At 42.6% G+C, this 16,088-nt stretch overlaps 1 protein-coding gene across 2 annotated transcripts in view; it reads right to left on the bottom strand.

Moving 5' to 3' along the window:
- rfx3 (regulatory factor X, 3 (influences HLA class II expression)) overlaps positions 1–16,088 on the bottom strand; it is a 56,463-nt gene that overhangs the window by 24,094 nt on the left and 16,281 nt on the right. Inside the window, exons 2-4 of one of the 2 annotated variants that reach the window (XM_021602769.2) lie at positions 7,087–7,211; positions 6,906–6,994; positions 4,003–4,276 (exon numbers count right to left, since the gene is read on the bottom strand). In XM_021602769.2, coding sequence (XP_021458444.2) covers positions 4,003–4,276; positions 6,906–6,994; positions 7,087–7,206 — 483 coding nt within the window. In that variant the 5' untranslated portion in view covers positions 7,207–7,211. The remainder of the gene's footprint in view (positions 1–4,002; positions 4,277–6,905; positions 6,995–7,086; positions 7,212–16,088) is intronic. The other variant, XM_021602770.2, reaches the window with a different exon arrangement.

Below are 16,088 nucleotides of genomic sequence, written 5' to 3'. Positions count from 1 at the left end.
GTCTGGCGAGGAGACACTTTCTACGAATGTAACCTACAACTTGTCGTTTACCTTACGTTTGATGCAAATGACAAAAATTAAATGGTATGTTCTGTTAGTCATTCCAATCACGTGTTTTCACCAGAGAAGCTTTTCCCCAAACAGCCTATTACAAGCACAGTTATAACAAAACAACCTAAAATCACTCACTTCACATGGCTTGGAGGGGAGGCACAAATGTAAAATTACATATTAGGCCTACACTAATTGTGGTAGTGTGTTGTGCAGGCTAAACCTTGTAAATGAAGACTACGAATATATTTTATGAGGGGTTTCTTGTTGGAGTCCCTCTTCCAGACGACACATAAGCTACTGGCAGTGCTACATAAATAATATTTGCTAATATAGGCTATATTACATAGACGTGTAGGCTATACTTACATGTACAATGTTTTATATGCGTTTTTATAATCATCTACTTTGTCACATATGCGTTATTTGACTCGAGGACCAACATTGGAGCGATTTTTCCTCAAATAAAAACCTTGCCGTCTCTGGGCTTACTGCCTTAGTGGATCACGCCACAAATGAATGATAGCAGTATGGGTAAATTACAGCTACACTATACAGTGGGGCAAAAAAGTATTTAGTCAGCCACCAATTGTGCAAGTTCTCCCACTTAAAAAGATGAGAGATGCCTGTAATTTTCATCATAGGTACACTTCAACTATGACAGACAAAATGAGAAAAAAAATCCAGAAAATCACATTGTAGGATTGTTTATGAATTTTTTTGCAAATTATGGTGGAAAATAAGTATTTGGTCACCTACAAACAAGCAAGATTTCTGGCTCTCACAGACCTGTAATTTCTTCTTTAAGAGGCTCCTCTGCCCTCCACTCGTTACCTGTATTAATGGCACCTGTTTGGACTTGTTATCAGTATAAAAGACACCTGTCCACAACCTCAAACAGTCACACTCCAAACTCCACTATGGCCAAGACCAAAGAGCTGTCAAAGGACACCAGAAACAAAATTGTAGACCTGCACCAGGCTGGGAAGACTGAATCTGCAATAGGTAAGCAGCCTGGTTTGAAGAAATCAACTGTGGGAGCAATTATTAGGAAATGGAAGACATACAAGACCACTGATAATCTCCCTCGATCTGGGGCTCCACGCAAGATCTCCCCCCGTGGGGTCAAAATGATCACAAGAACGGTGAGCAAAAATCCCAGAACCACACGGGGGGACCTAGTAAATGACCTGCAGAGAGCTGGGACCAAAGTAACAAAGCCTACCATCAGCAAGGGCATTGAAGATGAAACGTGGCTGGGTCTTTCAGCATGACAATGATCCCAAACACACCGCCAGGGCAACAAAGGAGTGGCTTCGTAAGAAGCATTTCAAGGTCCTGGAGTGGCCTAGCCAGTCTCCAGATCTCAACCCCATAGAAAATCATTGCAGGGAGTTGAAAGTCCGTGTTGCCCAACAACAGCCCCAAAACATCACTGCTCTAGAGGAGATCTGCATGGAGGAATGGGCCAAAATACCAGCAACAGTGTGTGAAAACCTTGTGAAGACTTACAGAAAACGTTTGATCTCTGTAATTGCCAACAAAGGGCATATAACAAAGTATTGAGATAAACTTTTGTTATTGACCAAATACTTATTTTCCACCATAATTTGCAAATAAATTCATAAAAATTCCTACAATGTGATTTTCTTTAATAGTTGAAGTGTACCTATGATGAAAATTACAGGCCTCTCATCTTAAGTGGGAGAACTTGCACAATTAGTGGCTGACTAAATACTTTCTTGCCCCACTGTATATACACACAAAACTATGTGGAGACCCCTTGAAATTGGTGGATTGCTGACATGTGTTTATTAGAACATGACAAGTGTATAAAATCGAGCACACAGCCATGCAATCTCCTTAGGCAATATTGGCAGTAGAATGATCTTACTGAAGAGCTCAGTGATTTTCAACGTGGCACCATCATAGGATGCCACCTTTCCAACAAGTCTGTTTGTAAAATTTCTACCCTGCTAAAGCTGCCCCAGTCAACTGTAAGTGCTGTGAAATGTCTAGGAGCAAAAACGGCTCAGCTGCGAAGTGGTAGGCCACACAAGCTCAAAGAATGGGACCGCCGAGTGCGTAAAAATAGTTTGTCCTCAGTTGCAACTCCCTACCGAGTTCCAAACTGCCTCTGGAAGCAATGTCAGCAAAATAACTGTTAATCTGGAGCTTCCTGAAATGTGTTTCCCTGGTCGAGCAGCCACACACAACCCTAAGATCACAAATGCGCAATGCCAAGCGTCGGCTGGAGTGATGTAAAGCTTGCCGTCATTGGACTCTGGAGCAGTGGAAACGTGTTCTCAGGAGTGATGAATCACGCTTCACCATCTGGCAGTCCGACGGACCAATCTGGGTTTGGCGGATGCCAGGAGAACACTACCTGCCCCAATGCATAGTGCCAACTGTAAAGTTTGGTGGATGAGGAATAATGGTTTGGGCTAGGCTCCTTAGTTCTAGGCCCCTTAGTTCCTTGTTTCAGCATGACAATGCCCCCATGCACAAAGCGAGGTCCATACAGAAATGGTTTGTCGAGATCGGTGAGGAAAAACTTGACTGGCATGCACAGACGTTGACCTCAACCCCATCGAACACCTTTGGGATGAATTCAAACACCGACTGCGAGCCAGGCCTAATCGCACAAGATCACTGCCCGACCTCACGAACGCTCTTGTTGCTGAATGGAAGCAAGTCCCCGCAGCAATGTTCCAACATCTAGTGGAATGCCTTTCCAGAAGAGTGGAGGCTGTTATTACAGCAAAGGTCGGGACTGACTCCATTTTAATACCCATGATTTTAGAATGAGATGTTTGACGAGCAGCTGTCCACATACTTTTGGTCATGTAGGGAATTTGACAAGACCGTGAGCGTCAGAGTTTTAATTAAATTTTTTCTATTTTAAAAAAAAAAAAAATTACAATTTGCGAATATACAACGTACATGTTGTACAATCCTCTTACATCTTTATTGCTGTGAAAGAACATGAATGTGTGTCAAATATATGCGAAAACGTGAACATTTTGTCTAACGTTAGTACTAATAGCTAGTAGTCTAGTCAAGGATGCCTCGATGCAATATTGGCACAAAACATTTTGTTACAGACCAATGGAACAAAAGTGAATCTTGAATTTTAAGGTTTAAAATATCCCTCTGGTGGCCAGGGTAGATTTTTTTGGGTTGGTGGATATAAAGTCTAAGGTCTTTGACAGGAAATAATCACGGTCATCTGGTGAGGTTAGCATAGGGCTAACGTGTGCCAGATTATCTGATGGGACTAGCTACAATGTAGTGTTGTATCAAAATCGACGATTTTAACTGGCTGATGAACAATTTTAGACTGAGAAATTGTTTACATTTAAACTGTTTCTAATGTTCGCAAGTATGGCCCCGTTATGTTTTCAGTTTGTGAGTGTGTGATATGGGGGTATAAAGTTTTGTGACATTTAGAAATAACAGCAGCTTTGTTGATACTGCCATGTTGGTCTGAGCCTTGCTGTTGGAAAACCCCTACAGAGTTTCGGCTGTCGAAGATGCAACTCCCTGACTTCACTCGCCGACTTCCCTCTACGGTAGCCTTCGTTACGCTTACTGCTCAAACACACCCATTGTGTTTTGTCTTAAAAGCTTCACAACACAGTAAAGCAGTACTAACAAATATGATTTAATATTTATTTTAATCTTTAGTTAAAACCCAGCACGAGAGGAAATTCCAATTTACAGCACTGGAAGGGTAGATACCTATAGAAAGAACTAGCTGAGAAGACCACAGGACAGGACAGAGCGAGACTGGACTAAATAACACATTCTCAGACACTGACATAAAGTAGCTAAGTGGTACTATAGTTACTGAAGAAAGGCTTCAGATATGCATTATGACAGGCAGGAGAGAGTGGCCTGACAGACAGACAGACAGACAGGACGAGAAGAGTAAGTAAAGGGGGGCCGTACACTCACAGTGGACGGGGAGGCTCGGGTAGTCTGGGTGGCTGGGTGGGGGGCAGAGTTGTCCATGGAGTTGCCCCCGATGAGGTAGGCTCCAGAGCTGCTGATGATCTGCCCCCCGGCCAGACCCATGGTCAGACCCCCGTTCCCCCCTCCATTGTTGGCCATGCCATGGGACGACACCACTGTAGACACCTCAGACGAGCTGCCCTGCGTGTCAAAGTAGCTCCCTCCACTGTTCTGGCTGTACACCTGGGGCTCGGAGTACGAGTACGTCCGTCTGGGCAAAAACAATGGAGGGAAAAGTTAGGAATTTCCCCCCCCCCCCCACAGGAGTGATAGGTCAGGATAATTTCCTTTTACATAAAGGAAAGTTTGAATGGTGCTAGAGTGCCTATTTGATGTGAATTAGCGGTGCCATTCTGAGCCTTCACGGGAAGGCAATATTCCTGTGTTAATGAAAGTGGAGTTTCCATAGTTACACAAATCACCTGAGGAGTCGCCGTGCCGACAGAGATTTGTGTGATTGTCGTTTTCCTCTGCAGTGACTCAGACCATTACCTTGGCCTCTGATATAATGACACCCTTCAGTGCCTTGACACAACAGGTGTTGTGGACCAGAAACATATTCTCTCTCTCAGACCTTTATATACATTCCCCTACATATAAATTTGGGATATTTTCATACATATCTGTTTTACCGCTAAGAAATGAATGCACTTTATGCATATTCAATAGGAGTGCATATTCAATATGGGAAATGCATATTCAATAGGAGTGTGCACATGCATTGAGATACTGAGCTTGATTTGGCTGCTTACATGGGGCTACAGAGGAAAAAAATGATTAGCTTCCCTTCCATTTGGGACTTATTTTATTATACGGCTGAACAAGATTTGCATAAAAGAAGCAATCTCTTATTTTATTTAAAAAGGTGTGCGCTGTCTCTTAAGACCCAGTAAAGAAGTAATTCACACACACAGTCAGTTGCTCTGAACTGAATTAATAAAGTTTGTGGCGACAATCGGCATATTTTGCATTATGGTTTGCACAAAAAAGTACTAGGGTAGTAAATTGATGTTAGCTTCAGCTGTAAGCTAGCAAGAAAAGTTAGCCTACAAAACTGGAAGCTAACAGTTTCTTCTTGCATTGTAAAGCATTCTAGCCTGTAACAGACATAGTTTTGCAAACAGTAATTAACAGTTTCAACATTGTGTTGAAACTGTGTGTTAGCTTCCATGAAGCATGAGTGGGAAGCTAATGTTACGCAGCCCAGACTCCCAGTGAGAGTAGTGGTTCAGGCTAGAGCTAGCAATGAGTAATTGGAGCAGGCACAGTGCACTCGCGCTACAAAAGAGACATTGACTCGCTGATAAACAGACTTGATCCTCTCTCAATCAGTAGACGAAGTGAGACACATTTGACAGAAGTGCTGAAAGAAACAAACATTTGAGTACCAAAATGTTTTTCATATTCTAGTATCAAAAAGGTACCGAAGTTTCGGTATACCATGCAGAAATAATTTGGCCCCATATTCCTAGCACGCAACGACTACATCAAGCTTGTGACTACAAATTTGCTGGATTCATTTGGGTTATGTTTTGGATTATGTTATGCCAAATAGAAATGAATGGTAAATAATGTATTGTGTCATATGTGATAATAATGCCTCTAACTTTTTCGCTCATTGGTCACGATTCATTCGTGATTATTCGTAATGGTAGCATCCACATTAATGTAGACGTGTTCAGAAATATATTATATAATGATTGACAATAAAAGTGACTCCAAAATGAGACAATACGTTATTTACCATGAATTTCTATTGGGCACAACATAATCCGAAACACAACAAACAAACTGCAAATGAATCCAACAAGTTTGTAGAGTAGCAAGCTTGACACAGTGTTTGTGTGCTAGGAATATGGGACCAAATACTAAACTTGACAAAATGAAATACATTATAAGTGAATTTGTCCACATACTTTACAATTGGGGCCAAGATACATAAAGTGCTTTCATTTCTAAACGGTGAAACAGATATGTAATAAAATACCCTCAAATAAAAAGGTGACATTCTGTACTCTCTTGTATATAATCCAAAGAACAGAAATCAGACAGCGCTCTGGCAAATAAACTTAAATTGACATATTTTTAGTGCAGTAATAAAAACGTCAATTTAAGTTTATTTACCAGAATGCTGTCCTATTTCTGTTCTCTCGCCTCATAAAACATTTGATCTCAAATCCAAAGCCAAATTAAAAACGTCACTGTCTAAATAAATCTGTAGAGGAGTGTATAAAACATATGCCGAAACTCTGGAGAAATACCAGGTTATGGAGGAAAGTTTAGGGCACCGGAATGACAAATCATCTGAACGGTAAGAAATACCTCCTGCCCCTTTCTCATCTACTCTTTTGGTGTGTAGTGAATCTACTTCTATACCCAATAGAACTGTGGAGGGGACAAGCAGCTGGTACTAACACACGGTTAACAGACTCAAATAGTAAGTGGGTGTGTGCTCAGCTCACTTCTTCTGTCCTGATTAGTAGCCAGGCCTTACCCCTCCATCAGAGACTGCTGTCGGTCGATTTGTGACTGTGTGTCACTCACTATGGGACAGCCCCAGCCTGTGGAGTGTGTACATAACCTTGTCCCCCGAGCCAAGGAGTGTGCAGCACTTATTCATACTCCTGGTCATCTCCAGGTGACTGCACACAATCACACAGTACTTCACTGTGCTGTTACTTACACCCTCCGCACCCGCCATGTGTGTGTGGCAGAACTACTGCTGTGAAGTGACTTTAGCTGTTGCCGTTGACTACAGAGAAGACGATAAAGCCACTGTATAGTGCCACTGCAGAGTAAGTGACAAAGGCAGCGGTGGTTGAGCAACACTAAACACTCACATGGTTCCGTTGGTGTAGACGCCACTGTTCTCCTCCACATACTGCACCTGTGCTGGGTATACATGCTGAACCTGTTGAACAGTCTGGGTCTGCAACCGTAGGGCAACAAGTTAGAAACGACACACAAATCAAACACATGCAAATGAAACACACACACACAAACACACACACAGCCGTTTACCTGCTGCTGGACAGGCACCTGAGAGGTCACCTGCTGGGCGGAGCCTGCGGGCTGCACAGGCACGGCGTTCTGGAGAGGGACAGTGGAGGCGGAGTCAGCGCCTGCCTCAGGGGTCTGCATGGCGCCTGCAGGAGAGAGAGGACACATTGGTCAACTGGGTACCACCAGAGCCATCGATGGAGGGGAGCACATTGATAGACGGACTATAGAGAACCACAAGCTCTTCTCTGGCCTGGCGCCAAAGTGGCAGAACAAAGTCCACTGCAAAGAACTCCACAAGAAACCTTTGTCTCAATTTGGTTTAGATGCACAGTACCAGGACAATTGAAGTGCTAACTAAGGAGTATCTGGGTCTGGGAGTATAAAATCAATATCACTCACAGAGACATGAATTCTAGATTATATCTATGGTATTACTGTACCCATGTTGACGAATGAACAGGGGCTGTAGTGGAGCGGGTCGAGAGTTTCAAGTTCCTTGGTGTCCACATTACCAACGAACTATCATGGTCCAAACACACCAAGACAGTCGTGAAGATGGTACGACAAAACCTTTTCCCCCACAGGAACCTGAAAAGATTTGGCATGGGTCCCCAGATCCTCTAAAAGATCTACAGCTGCACCATCGAGAGCATCCGGACCGGTTGCATCCCTGCCTAGTATGGAAACTGCTCGGCATAAGGCCCTACAGCGGGTAGTGCGTACGGCCAAATACATCACTGGGGCCGAGCTTCCTACCATCCAGGACCTACAGTTGAAGTCGGAAGTTTACATACACTTAGGTTGGAGTCATTAAAACTAGTTTTCAACCAGTCCAAAAATGTATTGTTAACAAACTATAGTTTTGGTAAGTCGGTTAGGACTATCGACCGATTAAATCGGAATGGCCGATAAATTAGGGCCGATTTCAAGTTTTCATAACAATTGGAAATCAGTATTTTTGGCCGCCAATTTTTATTGTTATTATTTTATACCTTTATTTAACTAGGGAAGTCAGTTAATAAACTATTCTTATTTTCAATGACGGCCTAGGAACGGTGGGTTAACTGCCTCGTTCAGGGGCAGAACGACAGATTTTCACGTTGTCAGCTCGGGGGATCCAATCTTGCAACCGTACAGTTAACTAGTCCAACGCAATAACGACCTGCCTCTCTCTCTCATTGCACTCCACAAGGCCTGTTACGTGAATACAGTAAGCAAAGTTAAGTTGCTAGCTAGCATTAAACTTATCTTATAAAAACACAATCAATCATAATCACTAGTTAACTACACGTGGTTGATGATATTACTAGATATTATCTAGCGTGTCCTGCGTTGCATATAATCTGACTGAGCATACAAGCATACAAGTATCTAAGTATCTGACTGAGCGGTGGTAGGCAGAAGCAGCCGCGTAAATCATTCATTCAAACAGCACTTTCTTTGCGTTTTCCCAGCAGCTCTTCGTTGTGCGTCAAGCATTGCACTGTTTATGACTTCAAGCCTATCAACTCCCAAGATGAGGCTGGTGTAACCGAAATGAAATGGCTAGATAGTTAGCGCGCGCTAATAGCGTTTCAAACGTCACTCGCTCTGAGCCTTCTAGTAGTTGTTCCCCTTGCTCTGCATGGGTAACGCTGCTTTGAGGGTGGCTGTTGTCCTTGTGCTGGTTCGAGCCCAGGGAGGAGCGAGGAGAGGGACGGAAGCTATACTGTTACACTGGCAATACTAAAGGGCCTATAAGAACATCCAATAGTCAAAGGTTAATGAAATACAAATGGTATAGAGGGAAATAGTCCTATAATTCCTATAATAACTACAACCTAAAACTTCTTACCTGGGAATATTGAAGACTCATGTTAAAAGGAACCACCAGCTTTCATATGTTCTCATGTTCTGAGCAAGGAACTGAAACGTTAGCTTTCTTACATAGCACATATTGCACTTTTACTTTCTTCAACACTTTGTTTTTGCATTATTTAAACTAAATTGAACATGTTTCATTATTTACTTGAGGCTAAATTGATTTTAATGATGTATTATATTAAGTTAAAATAAGTGTTAATTCAGTATTGTTGTAATTGTCATTTATTAATAAATAAAAATTGGCTGATTAATTGGTATCGCCTCTTTTGGTCCTCCAATAATCAGTATCGACGTTGAAAAATCATAATCGGTCGACCTCTAGTTAGGACATCACTTTGTGCATGACACAAGTCATTTTCCCAACAATTGTTTACAGACAGATTATTTCACTTATAATTCACTGTATCACAATTCCAGTGGGTCAGAGGTTTACATACACTAAGTTGACTGTGCCTTTAAACAGCTTGGAAAATTCCACAAATTGGTGTCATGGCTTTAGAAGCTTCTGATAGGCTAATTTACATCATTTGAGTCAATTGGAGGTGTACTTGTGGATGTATTTCAAGGCCTATCTTCAAACTCAGTGCCTCTTTGCTTGACATCATGGCAAAATCAAAAGAAATCAGCAAAGACCTCAGAAAAAAAATTGCAGACCTCCACAAGTCTGGTTCATCCTTGGGAGCAATTTCCAAATGCCTGACGGTACCAGGTTCATCTGTACAAACAATAGTACGCAAGTATAAACACCATGGGACCACGCAGCCGTCATACCGCTCAGGAAGGAGACGCATTCTGTCTCCTAGAGATGAATGTACCTTGGTGCGAAAAGTGCAAATCAATCCCAGAGCAACAGCAAAGGACTTTGTGAAGATGCTGGAGGAAACAGGTACAAAAGTATCCATATCCACAGTACAACGAGTCCTATATCGACATAACCTGAAAGGCCACTCAGCAAGGAAGAAGCCACTGCTCCAAAACCGCCATAAAAAAGCCAGACTACGGTTTGCAACTGCACATGGGGACAAAGATCGTACTTTTTGGAGAAATGTCCTCTGGTCTGATGAAACAAAAATAGAACTGTTTGGCCATAATGACCATCTTTATGTTTGGAGGAAAAAGGGGGAGGCTTGCAAGCTGAATAACACTATCTCAACCATGAAGCACAGGGGTGGCAGCGTCATGTTGTGGGGGGGCTTTGCTGCAAGAGGGACTTGGTGCACTTCACAAAATAAATGGCATCACGAGGATGGAAAATTACGTGGATATATTAAAGCAACATTTCAAGAATTCAGTCAGGAAGTTAAATCTTGGTCGCAAATGGTCTTCCAAATGGACAATGACCCCAGGCATACTTCCAAAGTTGTGGCAAAATAGCTTAAGGACAACAAAGTCAAGGCCATCACAAAGCCCTGACCTCAATCCTATAGAAAATGTGTAGGCAGAACTGAAAAAGCGTGTGCAAGCAAGGAGGCCTACAAATCTGACTTAGTTACACCAACTCTGTCAGGAGGAATGGGCCAAGATTCACCCAAATTATTGTGGGAAGCTTGTGGAAGGCTACCCAAAATGTTTGACCCAAGTGAAATAATTTAAAGGCAATGCTACCAAATACTAATTGAGTGTATGTAAACTTCTGACCCACTGGGAATGTGATGAAAGAAATAAAAGCTGAAATAAATCATTCTCTCTACTATTATTCTGACATTTCACATTCTTAAAATAAAGTGGTGATTCTAACTGACCTAAGACATGGCATTTTTACTAGGGACTAAATGTCAGGAATTGTGAAAAACTGAGTTTAAATGTATTTGGCTGTATAAATGTATAAGGTGTATGTAAACTTCTGACTTCAACTCTATGTACTAGGCGGTGTTAGAGGAAAGCCCATTAAATTGTCAAAGACTCCAGTCACCCAAGTTATAGACTGTTCTCTCTGCTACCACACGGCAAGCCGTAACAGTGCGCCAAGTCTAGGACCAAAAGGCTACTTAACAGCTTCTACCCCCAAGCCTTAAGCCTGCTGAACAATTAATCAAAATGGCCACCAGGACTATTTACATTGACACGCCCCCACCTCCCTTTGTCTTCACACTGCTGCTACTCGCTGCTTATTACCTATGCATAGTCACTTTACCCCTACCTACATTTACAAAATAACTCTTCTAACCTGCACATTGACTCGGTACTGGAACCCCTTGTATATAGACTCATTATTGTTATTTTTATTGTGTTACTTTTTTTATTTTACTATTTTTACTTTAGTTTATTTGTAAATATCTTCTTAACCTCTTTCTTGAACTGCATTGTTGGTTAACGGTTAACGGTAAGTAAGCATTTCACGGTTGTATTCATCACTACACCTGTTGTATTCATGTGACAAATAAAATTGTCATTTGATTAGATGATTTGGTTCCTGGGAAGAAGCTTCTCTCAACCAATCATCTATGCACAACATGTACTAATACAGTCACAATACCATATCATCATTATTCTGTGGAATAATATGAATAAGAATACCGACTCTGTGTGTACAATAACTGTCCATTTGAGAGTCAGTGCTTAAGCAACTCATCACATTGACTGCACCGTTGTAATTCTGACTGCTGTGCTGCTAGAACAGGCAGCTGTGGCCAGCAGTACTGAATGTACTCAGGGTAGTGTATGAGTCAGTGGTCCGAGCAGAGAGCTCGTCTCCTGTCTCCGTGTTCACAGCAATAAAAAAACAGTTAATATTTAACAGCCCTAATGAGCTTATCTTTCTCCCTCTGCTCTCACAAATCTGTTCCCTTCACATCTTCCAACGATTTTTTATCATTCAGACATTTGTTGATTAATTCTTGCCAAACACATTTAGGCTAATTTTGTGAAAATGTGGTCGTATTTGTCAAACCACGGTTTTTACTTTGTTCTCACACCTCGGCATTGGAACACATGCATAGGTGTCCAAAAATGTAGCTGGTGTCAGAGATTTAGAATCCATCTTTATTGACTAACGACCCAACCCTGAACACACAAAGCTACGGTGAGATGAGGACTTGGGCAGAGGGAGACATTCACAGTAAAGCAGCATGTAGGCTAATCATAGAACAGCCACCTCTCCTCCTCTTGCTCTGTCCTCCACGGTGACCCCCCACACACTCCCCCTCATCTGCTGAACTTAGTTTCCATGACCAAGCCTCTCCTGGTTAATTAACCTGTCTCCTAAGAGCCCTGGATCTCTCCGGGGTCTGCCTGTCCTCCTCCACCCCCTCTTCTCTCCACCCTACTACTCATCCTCTCTATCTTCAGTGATATACCAGAGGTTGTGTTCAGATGCATTTCTCCCTTCATAGTGCATGATAGTACAGCGCAGTATAGTGCATGATAGTACAGCACAGTATAGTGCATGATAGTACAGCACAGTATAGTGCATGATAGTACAGCACAGTATAGTGCATGATAGTACAGCACAGTATAGTGCATGATAGTACAGCAAAGTATAGTGCATGATAGTACAGCACAGTATAGTGCATGATAGTACAGCACAGTATAGTGCATGAACAGGGTGTCAATCAGCGTAATTTCCTTTTAACTCAGGAGGCTGCATTGAATTGAATAGTATTTTCTTCCATCCTGTATTGTTAAAACACTAAAACAGTTGAGCACCGATTCAGACAGGTGGTTCTCCATGCTGTTCACAGAAAGAACCAGAGACCAGTCAGTCAGACCATTCCGCTCCTGTTCTGCCATCAGTCAGGACTTTCAAACTGAAACCGCTCAGTTGAAGGAACATAGTCTATACTTTGATGGTGCAGCAGGGGTTTAAGAAAAGTGTTCCCCTTGTTTCTATAATGTATTAGCCTACCATTTGATAAAACCAAAGACAGAAAGACTTAAACAATCCTGAAGAGCTCTCAGCATCCATTGAAGATAAAAAAAATCCTGCATGATTCAAGACACTTATCGTTCCATCTGATATGGCCTTTTAATGTCGCTCAGCAAATTGCATATGTTCTGCTGGTAGCGTGACAACATGGTCTAAAAAGCTCCAAAAGCCCATGTACCTGATCACAGGGCAATGCTAGTAGGAAGGCAGCAGACGACAGAAACTAACATGACAGTGACAACCAGTGCCAGGTAGGCCTGGGACGGTCATGGAATTTTGGATGACTGTTATTGCCTATTTGCACATGTTCTCCTCTCCTCTGCTGCTGACTGTTTGTGATGCCATAGATATAGAATGAATAGAACGGGCATACCCATTCAAGGTCAATGATGGCAAAATGGGTGGACTGGCCGCCATTGAGAGTGTACTCATAGGAGCAAAGCAGGAAGTAAAAAGAAGAAGTGTACCCATCAATATGTGCTGTGATTTGTTGATTCAACTCAACCGACATGACAAAAAATACATTCCATTGAATGAGCCACATCAGTTATTTGAATTAACATTCTACATTATTGCATCCCAATACCAGGCAGCCATTGAGAGTGTATCCATGAGTTCACCAGTCAAATACTGTAGATGCCGTAAAGGAGTCAATGGAACACAGATAGTTCCATTGACCAGATTGGCTCACATTCAACTGATCTGACAAAGTGGATTTCGTCAAATCCGTCATGATTGATGTATTGTAACAGGCGCACAATTTTTATATATTGAGATGTTTTCCACTGCATAACATGTAGAACTTCAACAAGTCTATTTTCAGGTTTAGAAGAAGTGACTGCTAAAAATGCCAAATGTATAAGCTGGTTAGCAACAGTGGTAGAAGTGAGTCATTTTTAACTGTAATGCAGTTGATTAGTAATGATGACATGAACATGTGTTGGGGTTGACATCCATACAAGCATTAGACTCAGATTGTTACCTCAACATAGTGTGAAATACACATTTAAACAATAGACTAAATGTAGCCTAATTTTGCTGGATGGCAATGATGAGACTAAGGATCTTTCCCACACCGCCCTTTCCTCCGCGCGTTTCCATGGCAATTCCATTGTTTTGGTCGAGTTCGTTTGACCTCTGTACTGCATCTATTGCCAGGGTTAGAGGTTCCAAGCCTCTTCTATAGACCCAGTTGGTATTAGATAGAACGTCGCGACCCATCCCGCCTGTGGGGAAAACAACCTGTGGTTACCCACAATAGGCTACCCCATTAACTTTTTTAAATGCAGTACTTGTTGTCTGCTTGTTTTAGTCGATTACAAAATTACATTTAAGAAAAATATAACATGTCTAGAGATTCATTTTCAACATTGCCTGCTCCCTAGCAGCCACTTGAGCGCTAGCTCAACATTACACTTGCCAAGACTAACAACACAAACAAACGGACTATACAGCTCAGCTGCAAGTAGTGAGTGGAGTTACAAAGGGACTGTACTAAACAAGCTATGTCTTACCTGTGATTTAATGTTTCCCACACACATATCTACAGTACGTGTAGACTCCTCGGACACCGCATCCCCCACACAGAACTCACAGGCTCTATTTTCCTACGTGGGAGCACTGCGAACCAGAGGTCATGATTTCTGACACGGTTACATGTACATTAACTAACACAGCAGCTTTTCGGCATGTTTTGTTATTTCTGTATAACAAAAAAAATGTATGACGAAGTTACCTCTTTTACAATGGGGGTCAATAGAAAATAATGTTGGTTTCCCCCAATTTGTTGGCGTGAATACCGACTGGGACCATCAACTATATTTCAATGTGTGCTGCTGCTGCAGGCATGCGGGCGTCACCTAGGCAACCGAAGACTCGTTTGCTACAACACTTAGCTTGAGCAACAAAGTTTATTCACATTGTTAAGAGTCCACGTCACCTCAAAAATGGATTCCACTGCACAAATGCCTGGCCATCCCGTCGTCAGTTCTTTTATAACCATCAGTTACGTGGTTATACGGTAAATTGTGCCAGTCTTTGTGCCAGGGAAATGCTGCTGACATGCTTTCTCTTTTTAGTCTCTACAGGTACCATTTTTCTTCTGCTCCATGCACTCTGCAGTAGGAGAGGCCCTATCGGCCTCTACTACACCAAATCCACCTGCTCCCTGCAGCCTGCCCCTGATGATTAGGAGATGAGGAGAGGATTGACTTTCTGGATGTAAACAGGGCACCTACCTCACTCCTGCAGCACCCCCCCCCCCCCCTTGCTCTCGCTCCCCTGTGGCCCACTTAAGCGCTGTGCTCAACTGAACAACTGCAAGCGCTACAAGCCCACGCAAGAACAAAGGCCAGAGAGGAGGGCAGCACTCGCCTTGCCTCTCCTTCACCCTCCCCCGGGTCCTTCCTCCTCCCCATATGACTGACAGCTGGGGAAATAGGGGGAACAGGACTTATGACATCAGACGATCAGAACGAGATCTATAATGTTATCTCACCACATTACCACAGTCAATAATATGGGCAACTTTAATGGCATGATCAAAACAAAATATGTTTAAAGTCTAAAATGCTGTTAATGCCTGGGATATCCATTGTGAGCATGAGACTGGTAGCAAGTGGATTGTCCTCAACCTAAAATGTACTGATGAATGTCCAGAAACAACATGCTTTAGAGAGGAGTTGTAACACTGTGAAAGAAACACAAGCCCAAATAAAGAGGCACGTCTCCTTTGTATTGATCTCATTTCCTTCCTGTCTCCATCATGTTAGACCTGTGGCCATGTTAGGCTGGCAGTGATAAAAACACTGTCTGAAGCTGCAGCATTAACCAATTTCCTTCACAACTATGGAACAGGGTTGAGGTTAGTGATAAAGTACACCTTGCAATGTAAAAACAGTGTACACAGGCTGCTGTGCGTGCAAATAGCACAGCAAAAACCCCAGTTGATGCTGCTAAGCCATGAAAATGGATGGATGAATAATCAAATGAATCAGCGGCTCTTTAAGTGATTGGAAATGGAACAGGATCCAGTGAACAGGTGGCATGGTTCTATCGTTGCCCACCCAACACCTGACTTCAGGTAAGTGGTAACTACCATTTCTGACATCCTGTCCTCTGTGGACAGAGGTGTGTATGCCATTATTGCGTTATAATAGGCTATAGGCCTAGACCAGGGATGGGCATCTTTGATGGGGGTGGGGGCCACAAAAAATCTGCAGTGGCTCGCGGGTCTACATACCCACATCCATACATGCGGCGCTAGCCTTTTAAGGAACATTTTGTTGGGGGC

This window comes from Oncorhynchus mykiss, chromosome 5 (assembly GCF_013265735.2).
Source record: "Oncorhynchus mykiss isolate Arlee chromosome 5, USDA_OmykA_1.1, whole genome shotgun sequence".
Classification (NCBI taxonomy): Eukaryota; Metazoa; Chordata; class Actinopteri; order Salmoniformes; family Salmonidae; genus Oncorhynchus; species Oncorhynchus mykiss.
Note: the sequence above shows the minus strand (reverse complement) of the source record. Positions and strands in the feature narration are given on the sequence as shown.